Source organism: Strigops habroptila, chromosome 13 (genome assembly GCF_004027225.2).
Source record: "Strigops habroptila isolate Jane chromosome 13, bStrHab1.2.pri, whole genome shotgun sequence".
Lineage (NCBI taxonomy): Eukaryota > Metazoa > Chordata > Aves > Psittaciformes > Psittacidae > Strigops > Strigops habroptila.
In genome coordinates, this window is record NC_044289.2 from 7,283,138 (window position 1) to 7,306,810 (window position 23,673).

General features: G+C 40.8%; 1 protein-coding gene across 1 annotated transcript; it reads left to right on the forward strand.

Moving 5' to 3' along the window:
• The first annotated feature begins 16,699 nt into the window (after positions 1-16,699).
• CBLN4 (cerebellin 4 precursor) lies at positions 16,700-23,389 on the forward strand. Its single transcript, XM_030503444.1, has 3 exons — positions 16,700-17,574; positions 19,125-19,241; positions 22,073-23,389. The coding sequence occupies exons 1-3, from the start codon at positions 17,299-17,301 to the stop codon at positions 22,268-22,270; spliced, it is 591 nt and encodes a 196-aa protein (XP_030359304.1). The 5' UTR covers positions 16,700-17,298; the 3' UTR covers positions 22,271-23,389.
• The last annotated feature ends 284 nt before the right edge of the window (positions 23,390-23,673 follow it).

Here is a 23,673-nt window from a genome sequence, read left to right on the forward strand (position 1 = left end):
GGTAAAATTTGGGGAGCCGCAAGACCTGGACTCTCAGGAACTGTTTGGATGGATATCTTCATTCATTAGTGAGTTTAGGAAGGCCTCTGCTGAAGTTATGCCATAAGGACAACATAAATCTTATAAACAGGTGAGGGAAAGAGAAGACCAGAAAACAACATTTAAGTTAATTGGTTTGAAAGCTTCCCTACTAATAAGTAGCATATAGTATATAGTCTGCACAGCAGTATACCTTGATTTTGAGATATATTTGATTTATGTGTAATTTGTAAGTGGCATTTGACCTGTAGGATCACAGATCACTTATGAGCCTCTCTATTTTTTCTGATGTACATGCTTTTGTATTTTGAGATGCCTGTATTTTTAGAAAGGACACAGTTTGGAGATTTTATAATTTTTCTTTCAAATCTTTTCCTTTAACACATAGTCTGTTGAGTTTTAACTGTTACTTTCCATGAATAAGTTTCTGTATGATCACCTATTTTTTAGTTTAAAATTTTTAATTATTTTTTTCTGTAGTTTTCTAAACAATACTTTACAAGTTTTATAATGAAACAGGGAGCTGTTACCACAGAGGAGAATATTTAACAAAAATTCTTGTTTGTCTTTCTGCTATTGAAGTATTGCAGCCTTAGTATGTAATGGAGAAAGTATCTGGCTGAGTGGGTTTTGGGTTTTTTTTCCCCAAAGTAGTGCAATAAAATAGTGCTTTTTATGGCTGATGTAATGTATTCAGGTAAAATACAATAGAAGACAATCTGTTGATGTCTAAAATGTGAGATTTGCATTGGCGGGAAGAGAAAAATATCAGAGAAGCAAAATAAAAATGTGCCATGAAGCATCTAAGTAATGGATACGGAGGTGTAATTATTCATGCTTTTAAAAAGGGAAAATATTTCTGTTGCATTTGTTGGCTTTTACATATTTTTATTTAGAATAATTATCTGGAGCTCAAATATATAAGAAGAAAAGGAGGCCTATAAATGCTAAGACAAAATGGATGTGTTTAACTTTGACAGCAGAAAATGGTTCTAAAAGGTCATTGATAAAATTTGGCATTTTCTCTATCAGTTTTGCTAACAGTGTTGGTTGTTTGAGGAAAAAGTGTACTACCTGATTTATTTTAGGTCTGACTGCCCAGGTCTCACAGTGTTTGTTTGGGTTTTAATAGAAATGTTTAACACTCTTCCTGACTTCAGTGTTAAAAGGAGGTAGGGCTAACCCCTCTGAAACACTTAGATGCTTTCATCTAAAATTTATATTACCACAACCCGCTCTTATAAAATTTCTCTATACTCAGCATTTAATTTGCAGTTCTATATGTGACCACTGCTGCACATCTAGGTATTTCAATAAAGATCCAGTAAAGAGCCTGGGCACCCACGGGCTAGGTGCTGCAATATGTAGATTTTTGGTGCTGGTCATGTCAGACAGTAAAGGAGAGTCACTAGGAACAGACACTTGGACACTGTCTGGAAAGCAACCCAAGAATTTCTTTTCTTATCTTGGACTCAGTACTTTAAAGTGCATCACAGGCTGCAGTGCCTGGGAGCTTATAGCTTCTGATGTACCATGTCTGGCAGCACACCCCTATGTGCAAAGGCAGAAAAGCATTCCTGCAGCTAATGTGCCCATCACCAAAGGCAAGGGTTTCAATTTACATCAACCTCAATAAATCTGCTGAGGGAAAGGGGGTGCAGCTGAACCCCTGCCCTCCATGGGTGCTCCTCTTTGGAAGCCGAATCTGCTCCCAAAGGCACACACACAACTTCTGTTTCAAAGAAGTCAGCAGAGATCATAAATGCTGTGCTAAAATGATAGTGCGCACTATTTTGAGGAGTCACTGAAGAAGTGAAATCCTGTCCTGAAAGATTCCAGTCCTTATAATGCTCCTCTTAAAGGTGTGCTCTGGCCAAAAGGTGTGCTGAGCAGGCAGCATCTCATTTGTGACCAGTGAATGAGTACTCCAGGGAAATGTCTTCAACAGGAGGCATCAGGAGGCATCAGCTGTTAAGTGCACTGGTGAACAAAGAAACAACTGCTCTTCCAGCTTGGTGAGAAGAAAACCTGGCACCAGCTGTGAATGCCAGTGGGCCCCACTGCTTAGCTTCTCTGCCTTAAATCCACCCGTCATCTTAGAGGACGCCTAAAAAGAACGTTGAAGAAGAGGCTCAACAGACTATGTATTTAGTATGCTTAATATTATCTTCCAGGCACATACCTATCATTACATAGAAACCGTCTTGCCTGAGGTAGAGGATGCCTGTACTAGAGCTCTGTGTAGCAGCAGCAGCAAGGTACCCAGTGGGTCTCCCCTGCACTGTTGTTGCCATCCATAAGCTCTTGCATGGCCGCACTAATTAAGTGCATCATTTTGGCTTCTCAACAGTCTTGTCAGGACTATGCTTCCAGTTAAGAACAATCCTGTTTCTCAGAGCCAAAAGGAATAAAATAAAATAACAATTAGCAAAATTAGTACCGCTGATACTTATTTTACAGAAAATTATTTATGGAAGCAAATAAAGGGATTTAATTTTACAGAAAATATATTGGCTATATTTGCCTCAAGTCAGCATGAGAGCAGTGACATCTGGCTGACACTAAAGTCAGTGTCAGGCAGATTCATCTAGCTATGAATCAGGAACTACAATTATATCACTCATTTCTCATTGAATGAGGACAACTAAATTCCTATTTAATTTCTTGCATCTCCACACCACAGTGCCCTATACAGCTCATATATGTGCACTGTAAACAACACTTGCAGTTTTTGATGTGTGTTGTTACTGCTCCAAAATCTGAACCATCTTCATTTATATGTGAATCATGTAAGATAATCCTGAATACAAGTGCCATTTCCATGGTATCAAGATCCCTGCATCCCTGAACAGTGTTCGTGATGGTCATGATAAGTTTCATGTTTTTCTACCATTAACTTAGCTCAGGAGTCCTGAGAAGTGTCTTTTAACTAAATAGTCTTTTTCTCTTTTTTTCATGACTCACTTTTTTCTTCTTCTCTTCTTTCTCTGTTATTATATCTAACAGCTCATACTTGTTTTATAGCTCAGCTGCCATGGCCTCTTCTAATTAAAAATATATTCTACACAGTAGTCGATATCTGCATCTTTGTGTGAATATCCTGGAGCATTAATTAGAAAAACTAGTGTCCAAATACCTTCTTGTCAAGAAGTTCAAGCCCCGTCAGAGAGCATGAACTTTCCTATGGAGTGGGAGCTTACTGAGGAGATGTGTTCCAGTTTTCTCAAACAAGCTATTTCTTCAGTGCCTGTGAGTTTCAGACCCCTCCTCATTTATATGTAAAAATAAATAAATAGACCTTGTTCCCTACCTCATTCTTTTTTACCAAGTGACATTTTGCATAAGACTGGGTTTTTCAATTTCTTAGAGTCAATTGTAGGATTCTGCTTTAGTGGTGTAAAGAATAATAGTTGTTACACCTCAACATTTACTTGGAATTATATAGGCGATCTCTAAGTCTCTGTGTGGTGGTGCCTTTGGAATCCTTCCTTAGTTTTATCCTGCAAACTTGTGGTCATAGAAGTCAAAGCTCTGGGTGAGTCTTCTGTTTGTGGAAACTAATACAACTGGGAGCATTCAGACTAATAGCAACCTGCAAGAACTGTAGTATCTTTAATTCTGGGTTATTTCTTTCCCTACGAAACCCACAAAGCTGACATTTAGCATATTATAAAATATGAAAACTTAATTATGACATTAAGTAGTTCTGTTCAGTAAAATCAGTTCTCAGTATTTAGCTGTGTGAAGTAAGGCTGTGGGTCAAATGCTGTACTGATTTTTAGTTTCATGACAGCTCAGCTGTGTAAGAACTGCTTGCCTCAGAAGGAAATAGAGATTTCTCTTGATAATCTGTTTCCTTAAAATGTACACTACTTGGTAGTATGTGCAGTACTTCAGCAAGAACTGGAAAGAGAATTTCTGAATCTTTTATTAGACATTAGTTGTCCTCAGCAAAAACATGACTGAGAGAAGCCCCGCACTCTGGGACCGGAGCTTTTGATAGAAATCCCTGACTTCATCTGCCTGTCCAGTGTCCCAGTGTATTCAAATGTACCCCAAGAAAGGCTGTAAGAAATGGAGCTCATATAAGTACGGATCACTGAATCGACTTGAGCTCCCACAGGGGCCAGTACTATATGTGTACCAGCACTCACAAGGGTTTTTCAGAAATTAGCAGTTTGAAATACAGGTATCATCTTCCCTAAGCGGCAGAAATTTCCCAGAGTTTCCTCAAACCAAAAATGTAAAGAGCTGGTGTTATCCAACACTGGATTCAGTGGGAAAAAAAATAACTTCCCTAGATGGACAATTACATCTAAGGACAGTGGCTGAACTTTGCTTTCCAGTATTCCTTTATTTTTCCTTTCCTATTCGACCTGCCAGGCACCTGCCAGTTTGTACAAATGCACAGTAAAGCAAAAACAAAAACTGTGGTCACTTGTAAGGTGTTCTGTGCATAAAAGCTTTGAAGTCACTTCTGTATGCTGATCTTCTAGTTTGAATGAATGTTTTTCAAATACAAACACCACTTTTAGGAGAAGAAAAAAATGGTGTTAGACAAAGCCAATAAAAACATGAGGTCTCTAAAAGGGAACCTGTTGGGCACTCGCTGTACAACAACTACAGCCTGAAAGTATTCTTAGAAACTACTCACTCCTGTGCTTAAGAAGCTGCTGCTAATGATGACTCAGAAGAACCACAAAAAGAATTCAAGCTGCTCACCTTAAAGAAGAATATATTAAAAAATTCAAGCTGAGGGGTTGCTTTGCCCAAGTGCTGAGGTGCCCCGGCTCAAACAGGGACTCAGAAAGCTTGTGGTGAGATCCTGTCCTGTGTTGCTCACAGAACTTTTGCTGTGGATCTTCATAGAACCAAGACTCCGTTCCCTGGTTTAAAAGACATTTTCAGACAGCCCAAATGCTCAACTATTAAGTTTTCTCACCAAACTAAATGCAAATATTAATTTTGTTCACTGTTGCTGCTCACTACCCAAAAGCAGAACCATCAACTTTATTCACAGAGTAACAAAGAAGGGGAGAGACTTTTAATGAAAACTAACTCAGACTCATGCAGGTCTGAATACTTTGTGCAAGTGAGATTTTATTTAGCATTAACTTGAGTATTTCACATCACACCATATTACTGCAGTTGACATGATACGTCTAAGAAGCAGACTGTGCTTTCTTGGGTGTACATTGAACTGATTTCAGGATTTGCTAAATGTGCTTAAGCCTTACACTTGCTCCCTGTTTACCCAGGGATGAATTTTAGTCAAGGACAGTCAGCATTAATTAAGCAACAGAAAACTACAAGGTAAGTAAATATTGCTTTAAGCTCATTTTACAAATAAGACATTTGAAATAAAAAGGTTTCAGATGCAGAATTTAAGTCTCTGGATGCAATTTAAAAATGCTGTGATGTGTTTTGAAACATAAATGACACAAGGATAAATAACTGCTGGTCTATGCTTTGGTGACATGATTTGCTCATTTGATCATTGAACTAAAAAACCAAAATAACCCCAAAGGTTATTGTCCATAAAGATCAAGTACTAATGAGCACATTCACACAAAAATTCTTCTTGTAGCTCCTAGAAACTTTCCTGAACAAGCTGTACAGGACTTGGCCTGAAATGCTGTTATTATAAATAGAAATTTGCTTGACTCAGTTTCAAACAGCACTGTTCTCAGCCACTAAATAATTCCCAGATAGCATCCCAAATTGCTATCATCATTAATGCTTAAATTGAAGTTTGTTATTTGGAATCCTGCCATTTAAAACAATCTGATGTCTCACTTTGTTGTCAAGAATTAAGCTGATTAGGAAAATTAAAAACAACCAAAATCCTTTTGATTCTGGATTTACTAAACTTGCCCTGCAAAAGGACAACCCGTGTGTGATGACTCTGCTCTCTGAGCTGAAGTTCAGCTCTGGCTGGATGTGATGAAAAGCCCTGAGGAGCCAGCCTGCAGTGTGCTGATGGGCGCTCCTCTGGCTCTCACAACTTCTCATTTAGAGGCTTGATTGTACCATATCCATGCAGGTGTGCTGTGCAAAATAGACGTTCCAGGGAATGAAATTTAGAAAACAGTTGTAGCTCAACCCAGTCACTCCCACCTCTTCCCCTGGCAGCTGAGCAAAAACCAAGGGTTATTGAGCTGTGCATAGAATGAGACTGTCTAGGGATTGGGATAGTCAGTTGGAAGGAGGAAACCTAAGTGCCAGTCACTATTTGAAGAAAAGTTTGTATATTTTTATATTGAAAATCCCTTGGTTAAAATAAAGAACCACCATTGGTACAGAGGCCAGAGCTCGCATCTACCTCTCTTCAAGGCAAGGCTGTGGGCTATAGGCTGAGAAGCTAGAACCCCTAGAGACTGATTTCTATGACTGTGGTGACTACACTTGGATTTTGGATCCAGTTCTGGGGACCAAATGCACAAAACTTATTCAGAGCCTGTGTTTTAGCTGTGCAGATCCTTTCTATCGGTTTGTCCATTTCTGCAAGCAGGAAGGCTGTTTTGATACCATCCTCAGAGATTTGGAATACATGCAAAAAATAGCTTCTGTGTTACAGTTTTTTTTATCTGAATCATTTGAGACTCAGATAACTGTTTATTAGCATTCATCTTGATGAACTCATCTGGTATTAAAACTTTAATTAAAACTCAATGCACTGCAGTCAGTGAAAATCTGTTACCTGCTGAGAGACAGCTGATGTTTCAAGCTGAAAATCCCATAGTTTGGGATAGGAATTGCAATAACACTGGGAAGTAGGACATGGTGTGTTGAGGTGACTTTTGGAATGGAAGTCTTAGAGAAGGATATCCTTGTCAAGTACTTTGATCTAATTGATAACTGAATGCTGTCAGCTCTTCAGAAGTACTTACAGTTTGGACATATTTACAATTTTCTTTCTGTTTTGCCCAGTATTTACATGTTTTGATAGCTTCATTGCAAGAAAAAAAAATAAAAAGAGTTTTAGCAGACTCACAGAATGGTGGAGGCTGGAAGGCACCTCTGGAGGTCATTCAGTCCAGCCCACGGTGCAGAAGGTCCAGTGTTATTTTGAATGTCTCTGGCGATGGAGAAGATGGAGGTTTCTCAATTTGTCAGTGAGTTTAAGGTTTCTAGAAGTTATTAGCTGAGGACAAAAAGAAAGATAGAACGTGAGCTCTGGACCCTCATTTCCTTAAGAAAGCAGGTTAAAAAAATGACAACAGATTGTCACCTGGGACAGATACCCACCAGCCAAGCAGGAGAAATTGGTGGGTTTGATGGACTTGATTCCATAGCGGTGAAATATGTGTATTGTTTTCTTCCCTGCATCTTTTTAAAGCATTCACTACGACAAAGAGAGATAATAGATCTTTATTGTTCTTGACAGCTTTGCTTGGACAGAATTGGAAAGATCTGGTTAAAAATTACTCAGTGACATGTCCAGGAAATTATTCAAATTAATGAAAAAATACTTTTAAAAGACTTGATCTTTTTTCATCCCAGAGGTGACTGCAGTTCATCTATAAGGAGTTCTAGATTACATATAGTTAATTACACTATGTTGGGGTCCTCTGGGATGAATTTGTTTTCCTTAGAAAGTTGGAGGGGATTTGAAGGAGGACTTCTAACCCAACTCTTTCAGTGCTGTGTTTCCCATGCACATCTTCATGGAATTGATCATCTTCAATGATATTGTCTTGTTTGGCCATTGGTGATAAATGCATGGTTTCCAGGACACTTTGTGTGGGCATGGTTTGTAAAGTATCATATACGCTTACAAATAATAGTGAAAAATGCTATTCACAAGCAATTATGAGATTTTACCTTTTGGATTAATGAACAAGCCTTGCAGATCACATAGGGAATGTGTTTTACCCTTCTTGCTGCTATCACTAAGAGAAAGAAAAAATGTGAAAATGTGAAATCATTTAATTTATGTTTTAAATACCTGACCAAGTAGAAAAATGCTTTTCTGTTAGGATTCCATTTTAGAGAGATGCAAGAGAAGCACTAATGGGGCTGGCTGGAGGGAAGTGAACCTTGGAAGAAAGTCTTGCTTTGCTTTGCTTTGATTAAAAATCATCACAACATTTAATCAGATTAATCAATTCCCATCTGCTACAAAGGTTAGGTTACTCATCCTTAATGCTTATCTCCAAATATGTCACTAACTTATAGCTGAAAATTATTACACTGACTAATGAAGTCAGAGATAAATTTTAAAAGCAAAACCAAGCATCCTTTCTTCTAAAATTGTTTATTAAGTTTTACTTCCAGACCACTTTAGGCAACAGTACAAGTACACGAGAAAGTGAAGTTTGGTCCTGAATCCTCAAGCAAGCAACCGAGATACACAGGTACAGTAAAAGACTTGCTATTCAAGCTGTCTGAATAGTTGAGTAAGTTACATAGTATTATTTCCTTTCTCTGATTGAAAGACTCATTTACTCCTTTTCTAACTCAGTACCAATTGGGAACTGCAAATATTAGAACTGCATAGACATTTGATGTTAAATATTTTGCAGGTTTAATTTCCGTAAATTACATGCACTCCCTAAGTTAGCTCCACAATCTATAGAAGAAAATGCACATTGAGATTATAATATTTGCCAAGTCATCTATGAACCAAAACAGTGAGTTAAGAAAATTACACACTGGTTTTAAAAGATGTGCATTTTTTGGAAAACAGCAGAAACTAGTTTTGAGATATTGTGTTCCACCTCTGAACGACTGAAGTAAAATTTAGACACTCTGAGGTACTTTTGCACATTTGCACTCACAAATAATTTCTCGAAAGGCCCAATTTTTAGAGGAAATTTCTGGAAGAATTGGGGTTAAATTTTCCCCACTCCCTCTAGCCCTGAAATTAAAAGAAATGAAAAAAAAAATGCACCCCATAGAGCTTGTGGTTGTTGCACTACTATGTCACTCCAACTTGCCTTGACACTAGCCCCTGCAAACAGCTTGACTGCTGCAGAAATGTTTAAAAACCTGTTGGAGAAGTGCAGAATAGGTGTTGGAATCCATATACTAGGGAGAAGTAAAAAAAAATGCCATGGAACACTTCTGTCCCTGCTGCCAAGTTGTTTCTAGAGATTTGGAGGACTGTGCCCAGCTTGGGACATTTGATTTTATGATGTTTATTCTAAAACGAAAGGAGAGAAACCTTAGCTACTTAAAGGTATCATACTGTGATTTTTATATGTTTTTCCAGTACCATGTGAATGTAGCAGGACTATCTGATATGACCTGTGCAGCATGGAGGCTGGAAACTAGTCCGAACAGCGAATGGATGCGATCAAAGTTGATAAGTTAAAAAATGAAACCTACAATATACAAAACTCTTCTATTAAAGTTGGCACATCTCTATAGATGGCACTAAAAATCCTGATGCAAAGCCATTCCCTGTGGCTTCTTCCATGAATATCACCACAAGTCTTCCAGTCAATCCACTTCCTTTAAATATCAAGCAATATAACCAATGGATGGTCTCTTAATTCACTGTCTCAGACACTTCTTTTAACACAAATTATTCCCTCAGCAATGCTATTATTAGTTTTTTATTGGCCCTGGCTATGAAAACTACTCAGTGAGAAATGTATCTGGGACAAATTCTCCTGAGGAAAGGTAATCTGTATACCTCCATTGATGTCAAAGAAGATGCACTAAATTACACCACGATCTAAATTTTCTGTGGTTTTCTTGACACCAAATTAGCAAACTATATCCACAAAATGTATTCAACAGTTTAAGCTAAAGAGACTAGCAGGGGATTGCTGGAGTCTTTGCAAACTCCACCCTGAGTGCACTGAACCACCTTGCTCAGTGAAACTGGAGGAGGTAACAAACCATGTTCCTTCCCCTCCCCTCCTGCTAAAAGGAAAAGTTTTTCGTGCAAGACTGTTTTTCTGTTGTGTTTTGTTTTGTTTGGTTTTTTTTTTCTTGACCATATCATCTGATTTTATTCCATTTGGGCAAAAAATCACAATTCTTGCCTCATTAAAATGCAACTGAAACATCTAAGACCACTGCACAGGTCAGCTCAGTGCTTCGTGGAATTTTTTATTTCATAAAACTGCACAAATCAGGCAAATTAGTTGAAAACACACACAAAAAAGGAGGGTTTTTTTTCCTAGACGTGAACTGAAACGCAATATTAAAACAGGAATTAAACTTTATAACAAGTTATATAGCTGCAAGTAACTGGTATAAAGGCAGCTAATGTATGTAAGTTGATTTTACGGTCCTAATCCACCAAATCCATGTTTTTACAAGAGGGTTAAACGTATAAATTAGAAAGAGATTGACTCAAAATATTGTAAATAAATATAAGCGCAAGAAATATTAAACTATTTGTGGTTAGCCAAGCAAAGGTTAATGATAAAATTTACAGGCCTATTGATATTGCAAACAATTGGCTCCTACCTAGGATCTATGACAGAGTAAAAAGAACCTATAGGGCCAAATTTTGCTCTCAGTTTTCCACTGATGAAAATGCAGACTAAGTCTATTGGACTCAGTGCAACAGTATAACTGTGGAATATTTCCAGACATCTATCAAAGAGTAACTGCAGAAACATGCTGCTGTAAGGAGTCACAGAATCTGGCCATGAGCATATGAAGCCCTGATTTGCACTTTGTGCTTGGGCCTGAAGTGCGCTCAGGTTTGCAGTATTGGCCAGATAGAAGTTTTGGCTGTGTAAGAAATGCTGAATAAAGACCTCAAATGCCAATGCTGTCAGCATATCTGAACAGTTTTACCTTTACACACATGCAGGCATTCTGCTGACTTCATTTTCTTAATCACCTCTAAAATTCACACAGAATTTTAAAATTCTGTTTCCTGAGATGGCCATCAAAACACAGATTTATTCTAGCAGAGTGCCAGGGAAATTAAAGAAGCCCAACAAATGTAAGTAGACAAATGTTCTTCACTGGTTTCTCTGTTCTGCTGCTGCAGAAAGTTTAAAAACAAAGAATACTTGAAGATAGAATGAAGAGAGATACATTAAAAATAGACAAACACACAGAAAAAGCTCACTTACAAGCCAAGCAAGGTTGACTTTTAGATTAAAATAAAGCAAGGAAAAGCTAGGCTTGATTCTGCATCTGTCTGAATTAAATAGCAAGAACTTTTGTCCATTTTAGTCATTTCGGCCATATGTATGGCTGAAGATTTTACTGTATTCCTAGAGGATCTCTTTACATTTTATGCCTACATAAATGAAGTGACATTTACCCTATAAAATATTTATGGAAACTTCTTAAGAAGCGTTAAGCTCATTAGCCAGGTGAATTTGTTTTGGATTTGGCCAACAAACTGTTTAACTAGCTGAAGGCCACAGGGCCAGCTGCCTAAAAGACAAGTTAGTCTGTAACAGAGCCAGCATCCAGATGGAGATGACAGCCAACTCAGGAAATACAGTATTTAGCCTGAAAGAATGTCAAAAGACAACAAAAAGTCTGACCGCTGAGCTCCATAAACACAGGTTTGAACCATCATCAGTATTCTGCCTTTGAACCCATCCTTTCTGCCCCACCGTGTCCCCGCATTGGTTCACCTCATGCGTCCTCATTAGAGTGAGTTCAGCAAAAAGCCAAATAGAGCAGTGCTGGAGCTGGGGGTTTCATCCTAGGAGGAGTCTGATGAGTGCTCAACCAGCTCACTACAAAACAGTGCTACACATTCAGCAAACAGAAAGCTCAGCTTGACAGGAGAGAAATATAATTAGGATAAAGAAAAAAAGAAAAGAAGTGAAAGGAGGGCTCCTGTCACCGAGGGGTTAGTAGTATTCATAAGGCCTCAAGACACATGCAAGAGGCTCAAAAGCAGGAGAGGAAGTCAGAGGCAGATTATTTCTCCCTTTTGTAAGGCAAATGAGTAATTATACAAAGCAAGATGGTTTTTTTTCCAAAGAGATTTGAAAGGTATCATGCAATATTGATACAGATGTTGTATTTAATGCAGGTTTACAAGCCAAGCGGTAAAAGAAAATGTAAATGTAAACATGGTGTTTTCTCCTTATTCTCCCTGTGGCTCCTCCAATTGCCAGAAAGATGCCTAGCACACCTGCCTCGGCGCAGAAAGTTCCTTGTGAAAGCGCAAAATACTTCTAAATGGAGAAAGTTTTAGGCTTCGACAGTATGTGTCCAGAAAGGGAAAGAAACTGTGAGCTTAATCTAACTGCATTTCCATTCTTGAGCATTGTTGCTATTTATTTTACTCATTTTTCTTTCAAAGGAAGAACAAAAAAAAAAAAAAAAAAAAAAAAAAAAAAATCCCTGTTAGAGGGAGCTGGATCGATACTAAGAAATTCTTTGTCAGATGAAATAAGAACAATCATTAACCTTGCTGCTTATGAATTAAATGCCAGCTTTTCAACTCGTCTTTTGCACAACAGCTCCAGCAAACTTCCCTCGTTTTGTTCAGCAATTGAAGCCCAGCCCAACTACTCATACAAACACTGGTACTAAGAACCTGAAAGCACTCTTCCTGCTGCACGGGTGGGAAAAAAGGAGGAGGTATTTTGTGATATGAGCCAGGTATTTTAGTGATGGGGGCTCTTCGGTCTGGTTATCTGAGGCTGGATTCTGTACATCTATGGATCCAGTCTCTCTTGGAGTGTCACGTCATGTCATGGCTGTACCAGCAGCTCTGCACTGCTTGATGGGTGGGTTCCTCTTGGCCCAGACTGGGCCGTGCCTCCTTCCCACAGCCATAACAGCCCAGTTATAATCTTGAAGGTTATTGACAGCAGGCTCTGGTCTCCATTGAAGGGCTTGATCCATCGCCTCCAAGAATATGTTTTAAGTGCCACCATTACTCTCCGAATTGTAATTTGGTGCCATATCTGAGCAGTGAAAAGAGACTGTCTACAGCATTGTTCCCCATGGCCGGCAGTGTTCAAGGCCAGGCTGGAAGGGGCTTGGAGCAACATGGTCTAGTGGAAGGTGTCCCTGCCCCTGGAAGGGGGTTGGAACTGGATAAGCTTTAAGGTCCCTTCCAACCCAAACCAGGCTGTGATTCTTTCTGTAAAGCATCACATCGTTGAATGTGATGCACTACTTTTGAATGTCTGAAAACGCTAACTTTATTATAGCTTATATTATTTCCAGGAAGAACTCAGTTTCCTTTTTTTCAGTTCAGCTCTGTCCTCCCCAAAATACACTCTCCCTGACGGTCTCCATTGTGCTTTCCTTCTCCTGGAGCAGAGAAAATCTGTTAGGATTTCCTCTGCGCTAGTAGGACTTGGCTGTTAAATCATGATCACTGTGTCAAATTTTGCTTGTCCTGTTATTCTGCTGCCTTCTCTCCATCCTGCAAATGGCTTATTGCTAAGGAAAAGTTGTGATAGTCTTATTTATCTCTTGAATTCATGCTGTTAATAAATGTAATCTGAAATCTCAACACTGGTTACCCTTTGGGGAAAAGAATACTTTAGTGAAACACAGCGCCTTCCAGTCCTGAGCATGGAGTAAAACTTCTGATTTTGCTGCTGCTGGTTTCCATGAGGGAGAGAGCTCTGGTGTGCACCAGCTGCCGCAGACAAGGGCCAGCACTGCTGTACAGCCTCTGCTCAGTCCTGTTCCTTCAAATCCATAAAAGCTGCTAATTTTACTGAGCTGCCATCAAGAAACACATCAGAGTCGGTAGTACACTAGAATGTGTTTTAGACATTGAAAAGGATATGATGAAAAGGGTTTGTCCATACCCTTTTGTAAATAAGAAAAAATGTCCCAAGTCAAAGACACCAACACAGGAATAGGAGTCCTAGTGTGTGTATGGGGGGAACCTCTCCAACACCACAATTCAAAAAGCCTCTCAAATGAGATGTGCCCAGCATAGACGTGGGCAAAATAGAGGGGCAGAATCTGCTCCCTTCTTCATGTCATCTTTATTAGGAGCTTCGTTTAATTGGACTTCCTTCAGATTAGAATATCACTGATGTCAAAATTGAATGCCATCTGCCAAAACAGTTTTGGAAATTGCAGTGTAATCCACTGCCGGACAGTCTGCTTCAGTCTCCTTTCGAAGGTGGTAAGTATGGTGTTAATCATTAAGGTACATCTTGTGTTATCTGTGCAGACTGGCAGGTAGTTCTAAGAGTTTTTTGTTATATTATCCGATTTTTCCAGAATAGGATGCATGTGATGAGGAGCACATCACTTTTGCAGACTGTGCTCTCAAAAGAAGTTTTATGACTACATGCAAAATGTGTGTGCAAATTTGCTCCTAACTTTCATTTAACTTTATCGCAACTGAGCTCTGAAATGAGGCAGCTGTGTCCACAAATGGCTGCAATTAGTTAGTTGCATACTTACTTACTAATGTGTTCACACTGCTCAGGTAACCTGCATGCATAGAAATGTATGCACAGCTCTGGGAGGAAAGGACAGAAGTGAGAAGTGATTCTCATCTTGACTTTGCCTGCACTTGTGCATCTGCTCTCTGCAAAACAGGCCCTTTGATATTCAAGTGAGAGAAGTGGAACAGGAAAATGCTTTCTGCCAGGCCAGGCTTAGCAGGTGTCTGCACTTGCAGACAAGGAAATAGGAAAGTCAACTGCTGAAAGATCTGATTCAGCTCATACCTTGCCTTGCTAATCAGGTGGGGTTATGATGTTACTTTCCCTTTTTCTCAGTTTCTTCATCTGAGTTTTGGCTATTTTCTTGATTTTTCCATTTTTTTCCCCACTATTGAGATAGCTGATGTCATTGTCCACAACAAAACGAAATTCAAGCAACTTGTCCGAAATTATTGTAAAGTTTTTAATCTCTGACAGATCTTTCTGATTTTTCAAAATTCTCAGCGGTTTCAAATTTTAATCTAAATTTATGTCCATGCTATAAATATAGTTGCTGTTATTTGTGCGGTGCTAAAAGGCTGCTCAGCAGCATGAGGTACAGAAGAGTTTTTAAGGATGAGATGTTGCAATAGTGTGGAATTATTTATACATTTGTATTTATTTACAAAATATTGTGCCACAAAATCTTTTCCTCTTTTGTGATTCTCCAGGCAGGTGCTCTGATACGTTGGCACAAATCTTTTAATCGGCAGATCCAGTTTTTACAACAGGGACAAAGTTGTGCTGCAAGTATTTGCTTTATTTCTTGTTTCCTTTCCTTACTGTAAGTGGTGCTTCTCAGCTTACTCTTCCATTCCTTTTTGCTGATGTCACTGAATAAGAGAATAGACACATTCCTAGAAAACAGTAAAATTTCTTTTTACCTCTTATCTGACCAATGGGATTCCTCAAAATTTGAGTGTGGCTTTTGGGATGTTAGAGTATTGTGTTTATTGGTAGCTAAGAGGACTTTGGGCTGCTTTATGGCTTCTCAAAGACTTTGTTGAGTTCTGCAGACTTAATGCTTCACCCTCAATCCTCCACATCAACTGAAAACCAGTCCCCAGCTCACATGTGCCTGCAGAAAGCCTTGGAGTTCAGTAGAGAGTGGGTATCAGTGCTTTTTATTTCTTAAGTTTCCTGTTGCTTCTTTAATTTCTCCTGTCTCTTGGTGTCCAGATTTATGGTGAGCATTTGTTAGCACATAGAGCTGAGTGTGAGCTGACTGTATCCCAAGCCTCTTCCTCTACAGAATGGGAAGCAGCAACATGTGCTGGCATTCCGAGCTCCAGAACAGCTCAGCCCCTTTCCCAGCTGGGTTTGAAAGGTAAAAAAGCTGTACACAGATGGAGATGCCTCTGGGCAAGAAGGGAATGAAGGCTGCTAGTGGTTAATCGTTCACACGGGACGTATTTGTTGCAAAGCTCTTATGGGCACAAAAATAATCTGCTGTTTGGAAAGGTGTGTATCTAAAGATCATATGCTCAATTTCTGACAAACTATGGTGCTTTGCTGTTGGCTTGGATGGAAATCTGTTTAGCCAATTCTGCTTCTGGCAGCATTATGTCATTTCTGCCAGCTCTTCAAGAGGGTTTAGGTTTCACCATTAAACTATTTCAAATGGGAGCAGGTGGTGGGGGAAAGATCTCTAGAAGCCAGCAGCAGCACCAAACCAGTCACATTTTTAATAGTCTTCAAATATGTGTGAGTATTAAGCTAAGGTACCTGCTCAGTCTTCCAATCCTTCCTGCATGCATCAGAAAAAAGAAACTAATACTTTTTCGTGGTGTCTAATCAAAACCTTACCAGAAGCTGCCATTAGGATTACCTGGCAACATTAATCCTCAAAAAGCAGCCAGCAAAGTCCTATCAGTGATCTCATTGTGACTAGCTTTGAGAAGGAATCAGTGTCGGTGTGCTCAGGGTCAGGGTGTCATGCCCAAATGCAAGCCACAAACACATACCCAGGAAGTCTGTGTCCTGGGAGACACCTCCAGGTTTAGATGCTTCCTTTTCGACCAGGCTGCAGCTCTTTCCCCCTCCTCCTTTTGAAAACAGGGGATGTGCGATGTTTTGTTGCTTTGTAGCTGCTTGAAAAGTTGCCTGGGAAGACATGCGTGTGTCTGCGCAGGGGGCAACCCAAGAGGAGGGTCTCTAGTGATGAAGTGTTGTGTTTGCCTGGCTAGGTGTGAGTTGGGCAGGTTTGCTATGACATAACTCTTTGAATGAGGGGGGTTGTAACCGAGGGGGGGGGTAAAGACAGAGAGGGAATTGGAGCCTGCAACACCCAGCAGTGATATCAGACACAGGATCTGGCAGCGCTGGGGTAAGCTACCACTTCTCCACTTCACCTCACAGAACAGCCTGGATCTCCGGCTCAAAGGGGAGAGTGAGCCAGCAGCAGCAATCATGGCAACGCCAAATGGGTTTATTTCTTCATGACCTCTCTTCTCTCTCTGATCAATAATTCACCTAAGGGCTTTTTTTCCCTCACCCTACCCCCCCTTTTCACTCTCTTTTTTGGATGTGGAGAGGGGGGAGCAAAGAGGGCACCGGGAAGTGTTTAATTTGTTCGGCAGCTTTTTGTGGCGTGTTTTAAAGCGCTCGGGAAAGGACCCAGGTAAAGACAGACATAAAAAATAAAAAAACCGCACAAAGTGGTGGCGGGGAGGGAGGACGAGAAGAGAAGAAGGAGAGAAAAACCGAGGCAGAGGGAAGAAGCCGGAGGAAAGAAGACTTTGAGCGCGGCGCTGCCGGGAGGTGCGGGTGTGTGCGCGGGTGCGTGTGTGTGTCTGTGCGCGGGTGCGTGCGCGGGGGGAGCGGAGCGGCTGCCGCTGCTGCGGGCGCTGCCTCCCGGTGCTGCGCGGCGCGGTGGCCGGCGCGGAGCGCGGAGCGGCGGCCGCGGGTGCCGACCATGGGCTGGCGGCTGCTGCCCGCCGTGCTGCTGGCCCTGGCGCTGGGCGGCCCCGCGGTGTGGGCGCAGAACGACACGGAACCCATCGTCCTGGAGGGCAAGTGCCTGGTGGTCTGCGACTCCAACCCGGCCACCGACGCCAAGGGCTCGTCCTCTTCCCCGCTGGGTATCTCCGTGCGGGCGGCCAACTCCAAGGTCGCCTTCTCGGCCGTGAGGAGCACCAACCACGAGCCCTCCGAGATGAGCAACAAGACGCGCATCATCTACTTCGACCAGGTACGCGGCGGGGCCGGGGTGGGGGGGATCCCCGCGGGGCCGGGCTGCCCGTGCCCCACCAACAGGTGCCTCGCCACGCGGGGTCCCCCCCCGCTCCCCCACTTCGACCATTAATTACGGTAAAAGCTTAGGGTGCCGGGGGGCGGCTGCCAGCGGAGAGTCCCCGCCGAGCCATCGCACCCCGCAGCTGGAGGTTCGGTGGGGCCGGGGTAGCCACACCGCGCAGGGCCCCGCGGTAGCTTCCCACTTGTCCCCCGGGGATGGGGCGGAGCGGGGTCGGTGGGGGGCCGTCCGTGCGGGGCAGCCGCCGTCGGGGCCGCGGGTCCGTGCGCCGCCCGCTCCGCCGTGGGGGCCGCGACGAAGCGGGTCCCGAGCTCAGCGGGGCAGCGGCCGGGGCCGTGCGGGCACCCGAGGGGCAGACCTCGCCGGATGCCAGGCGGGGACGTGGCCCTGGGAGGGATGGGGAAGGGGTTTTCTCAGGTGAGAGAAGCCGATGTAGATTTTTAGACGGCCTGTGCAGCCTTTGAGGGGGGAAAGAAGAACGAAAATTAAATAAAAATCATTTAACTTTTCCATAACGATCAGGTTCAACCTACAGCTTCTCTCATCTGAGCCACTAATAGTAACGTAGGGATGCCAGCACACATTTTATACACCAGCTCCCGTCTGAGGGCGAGTCCAAAGTAATTGAGACTGATGGTTATTTTTCTTCCCATACCACATTGTAATGGACAGTAAATTGTCATGACAACTGAAGCCAGATATGTCACACAGCTTAATGCTAGCAATGTAAATTACCTTAACTTCACAGACATTCCTAGTGGCTTTCCAGGGTTGTGTCTGGCATAAAGCCGCCTGAAAATAACAATTAAAAAAATGAAGTGTAACTATGTGGAAAGAGAGAAAAAACTAGTCATTAAAGAAGATATTTAGCATATGGACGATGTACTCTTTTAATATGTTCCCCCCCTGTTACTTGTCTCTGTTTAATCAACCCCAAATTGTTACTAGTGCTTACAAACCCAGACAAAGCAGCAAAGGCTCACAGCCAGTCATGGCTCAGATGTGCCAGGGATTGCAGTAACTCAGTCTGCCTATAAACTGGTGAATGAATTGTATCCTTCATGTACATCCTTCCTCTCTGCTTGATACTTTCAGGAAGACAATGCTGACTTGACTGTTGCTTCTTAGCCAAAAGCAGCATGCCACTCCCTGAGTTAGGGTGTTGGTGTTGTTTTGGGGGAATGATAAACAAAAATGCCTTTGCTTAATCTCCTCTAAACATGTATAGAAGAAAATTCTTGAAGTTATGATATAGTAGCAAAGAACTATTTTTGCCCTAGTTTATTTATAGTAAAGTTGTACTATCAATATAATTAAATATCCATTTTATGAGTATTATACCAACTTAATTAAGAGAATGAATAAACTAGCACAGATATAGATAAAAAAATTCCATGGGTGAATGGTTTCTAAAGTTAATAGTCTGTATTTTTTACTTAGCACTGAATGCCTGTACTAATTCCCATACTATATTTTTCCGTTTGTAGATCCTAGTAAATGTGGGCAATTTTTTCACGTTGGAGTCTGTCTTTGTAGCACCAAGAAAAGGAATTTACAGTTTCAGTTTTCACGTAATTAAAGTCTATCAGAGTCAAACAATTCAGGTACGTTGATTATGCTTATAAAAACTTTTACTTAAATTGTTGACGTAGAATAGGATCTTGACTGAACACAGGAGTATTTAAGACACTTTCTAGGCAAAATAGCTTAATTTAAAGCAACCTGTGCTGTGGTGTAGAGTTCCTAGCAATAGAGTGAATACATTTAAATTGTGAATACATTTAAACAGCTGTTATAAGGCAGTATATAAGTGAATTGCCTCAAGTAAATAGCCACAGCTTCACCTCTACAGCAACTTCAACTGAGTATCACTGAGTATCTGAGTGACATAAAGTATTAAATCGATTGAATCATCCAAGAGTAAAATGGAGCTCTTAATTGCATAAATACTAATGAAGAGTCAAATTTTGCTACAGGTTAAACTCAATGTCTTGAGCACAGGAGTTCCGAGGATACGTACCAGATTTGGCTATGTCTGTAACAAATTGTGACCTGGCTGACAGCTCCTGATGTTGGGTGTCTGTCTGTAACAGCAGTCTGATGTGGACCAAGGTTAGCTAAGGTGGTCTGCTTGTTCTGTAACTACATCAAAATGTTATACTTCTTCAGGGATGTCTTCTAGGGAACCTTTATAGCACTTTAAACCTTTTTTTCACCATATAATACAGAAAAGACACGTCATATATTTTTTTAAAAAGGAGTGATTCTACACTTTTTTCTGTAGCTTAACAGCAGCTGAACTGTGCAATCAAATACAAGCATGCACTAGCTTAGAGGAAAAGCCTCTAAGTTCCTGAACATCCCTTGCTGAACTAGCAGTAAATTCCTGAAAGTGCATTACTCAATCTTCATGCCAGGTCATGCAATTTCTGTGACATACACACTGGCTTTCTAGATCTGGAATAACATCTGTGGCTTCCCTTGTTTCCACCCATGAGACCACCGGATCCACAGTAGTCTCCCATGCTTTTCCCCTGATCTGTCTTGTCCTCAAATGCGGTTTTCAGTATGAGGTTGGATGAAATGGATATCTGCAGGATGAGTGATCAGCCATTTCTTTGTGGCAGCTCTGGCTTTGGGTTGCTGGGAAAAGTCTAAATGGTAGTGATGGCTGAGCAAGCTGGTGCGAGGCACGGTTACATCCCTGGTGAAATTCGCCTTCAGTTTACAATGTGAAATCATGGATCCATTCAGGTCAATGACAAAAGTCTTACATGTAATATTGACCTCATGAAAATCTCTATAATGGGCTTATAAGCTATTTAATATGCTCAAACTTTGTTCCTTTCACTCTCTTAAATGCTGGACGTTGAAACAACCTGGAATAACTGTGTGTCAGCCAGCTGCATTAGGTTTAAAATACATATTGCCAAGAAAGATGTCAAACCTTGGATTCTGGAAGTCCAGTGCAGACTTTGGTGTTTCATACGCCAGGCACTCAAACCTGGGAGCTTGAGGCTCATAACAGGGAATGTTACAACCTGTGACATGGCCTGAAATCTTTCATATATGAAGAGTTCCTAAAGGGATAGATGAGTTTGGTTTGGCTCCAAATTTGGTATAGTTAATGTGAGACTACCTGGTGCAAGCCTGTAATGTGGTGTTCTGCTGTGATTAAAACAGCTATAAGATGATCTGCAGGGGAACCTGACCTAAAGAGGTGGTACAGAAGGAATATGATAAAACAAAACCCAGCAATGAATAAACTCTTGATGCCCTTTTCTTTCATGTGTAATACCTAGGGGAAGGACCAAAAGCCACTGCAGTGGAGCTAGCCAGCTTGAGGCCCAGCCACATGCAGACTTAACCACCACTAAATCACCTGAAGGCTTTCTACATAAGTGATATTACTATGCCCCTGGAACATCTGTTAGTGCCATTAAATATCATTAAACTGAAATTGGTTCCCTGGGGACATCTGATTAAGTAGATTTCCCAGATAGGCAAATCCCAAATCAGGGCCAGATTCTGCTGCCCTGACTTATGCTGAGCACTAATTTATTCTGTGGTGGCTCCCATTAAAATTAATGGGAGCATATGCAAGGCCAGCATACTCCATATGAATAAGCATTTCATAATGCACCCCTCTGTGACTGCATTATAGCTGCTTAAAAAGAAAAGCAGAAGAAAGCTAATAGTTTGTCACTGGGGAAATGAAAAAAGCCTGGATCTGCCCATTCCCCCAGCCCCTGCCCATCTTTATTTACAGAGTGTCTGTGTGATGCTGCGTTCAGAGCAGAGGTTCAGAGCATTCAGAGCTGACTTTCAAAAGTGCTTTGTAGGAAAATGGATTCAGCACCAAAACACAGTGTGGTGGTTCTTAAAGCTAAAGGTCTGTTCTAGACTTTAAGCTACTGTCAGTAATGGAAGGGACATATATTTTGCTCTCAATGAAGTGTAAGCTTGCAGACTGCTGCAGCACCTTTGACATCTCATTAGGTGCCTACCTTGCGTTTCTGGGTGCCTTGAGTTTCTTGAAAATATCTTTGCTAGTGAATATCTAAATAACCCATGAGGCAAAGTGAAACAAACTGAGGTAACAGCTCACAGTTCCATATTACCAGGGAGTTACAACAGTTAATGCCCCAAGGAACAGATGAAAGCAATCTCATGTTGCACGCTGACTAAGCCGGGTCCACAGCGGTTGGTGGACAGTGTCCCACCAACTTCACTCAGCTGCAGGTCAAGCCCATGAAGCATGAATGTGCTTTTATGCTCCAAATACTAATAACATAATTATTAGTTCAAAACAAAAAAAAAAAGCAGTGAAGATTGGGACCTTAGCAGACCTCTTACTTTGTAGTTAATGTTCAGTGGTAGTTCTTGGAGTTTTTCTGTTAATTAGAGCTTTTCAATGTTTTTTTCTCTCTTGTAGGTTAATTTGATGCTAAATGGAAAGCCAGTCATTTCTGCTTTCGCTGGGGACAAGGATGTCACACGTGAAGCTGCCACAAATGGAGTCCTGCTCTATCTGGACAAGGAGGATAAGGTTTACCTCAAATTGGAGAAAGGTAATCTGGTCGGTGGATGGCAGTATTCTACGTTTTCTGGCTTTCTGGTCTTTCCCCTGTAAAGTCAATTTTCCTGTGATATTCATCCAGATGTGGACTCATCATTGCCCCCGTTACATGAAGAGCATTTTATCATCATGGGATTGATGTTTCTTTATTGTTTTTTTCATGGGTGAATATGGATTCTCTTTATGGATTTTGGCCCCATCTGAACTACTCAGAAGTTTCACAGAATTTTATGTGTTTAAATACAATATATTTGGATTGGGACTAAAGCAGACAATAAATATCTATGCTTAATGTTACAGTCTAAAGCTGCCTGCAAAATTTGTTCTGATTTCATTTACTGGACTTATTGGATTCATGGGAGAAGTGGATTTTCTTTAATTATGAAAAGACTGGCAACCAGGTCTATATTTAGGAGAGTTTGAGTTCAGACTTCAATCAAGAGTTAGTGTGTTGCTGCCAAAGAACTGTATATTGATATATTGGTCCTACATGTTTTTGTCATTGGGACTTAACTGACATGATCTATCCCATTGTCTTGAGAAAGGTAATCATTATTCCTAAGTGGTTGACTTTAATTCTCCTCTGCGTGTAGTGTGTTGGATGATTCACCAACCATATTTATGCTCTGTCACCAGTCACAATCAAGTCTAGCCTACAGAAAGCTAAGAGGTTATAGTTGTATTTTAGTTGTAAAAAGGTATTCCTCTTTTCCATGTTTCCTAAAGAGAAGAGCAGATTATAACCATAAAGAAAAATATTCTTACCAGCATCAGAGGTGGTCATTCAGGCACAACTTTGCAAAACAGCTTTGCCCTGCAGGAACTCTTACACTTGTTATTCAATTTTAATCAACATGATTGATAATAACTGCTTTATTAAAAACCTAAGGGATTCCTTCCTTAGACACAACCACTTTATTAGCTGGAGATGAGATCCCTTTGTTTGTAATTATGTCTATTTTTCAAAACTGTTGTGTTAAAGGTATCATCTGGTTTTGCCTTAACTTCACAGCTGTACATAATTTTAGATCATACGTTTAACAAATATTAAATCCAAATAGCTGGTACCTAACTTGGGGCAGTATCTTTTTGGCTTTTTGTACGAGTCATATGAATCCATAAACTTATTTATTCTATCATTGTTATATAATAAAGATTAATATATGTTAGCTGAATTTTTGACCTTTGGATTTTGGAAGTCACTTCATGCTATTTTTTTATTGGATATAATTACTATATGCAAAGTATAAGCTTTTGGGATTCAGAGAAACTGTCCTGGGAGGCAGGAAAACTGCCATCGTTTAGGCTGGCAGAATCCTAGAGGTAATCAGAATGTATAAATAATAATAACCTATGCATTTTATTAAAAAAAAAAAAATTAGGCAGAAATCCTGGCTTCACTGAACTTAGTGTTAAGAATCGCATTGATTCCAAAGGATATTGGATGAGTCCTGTGC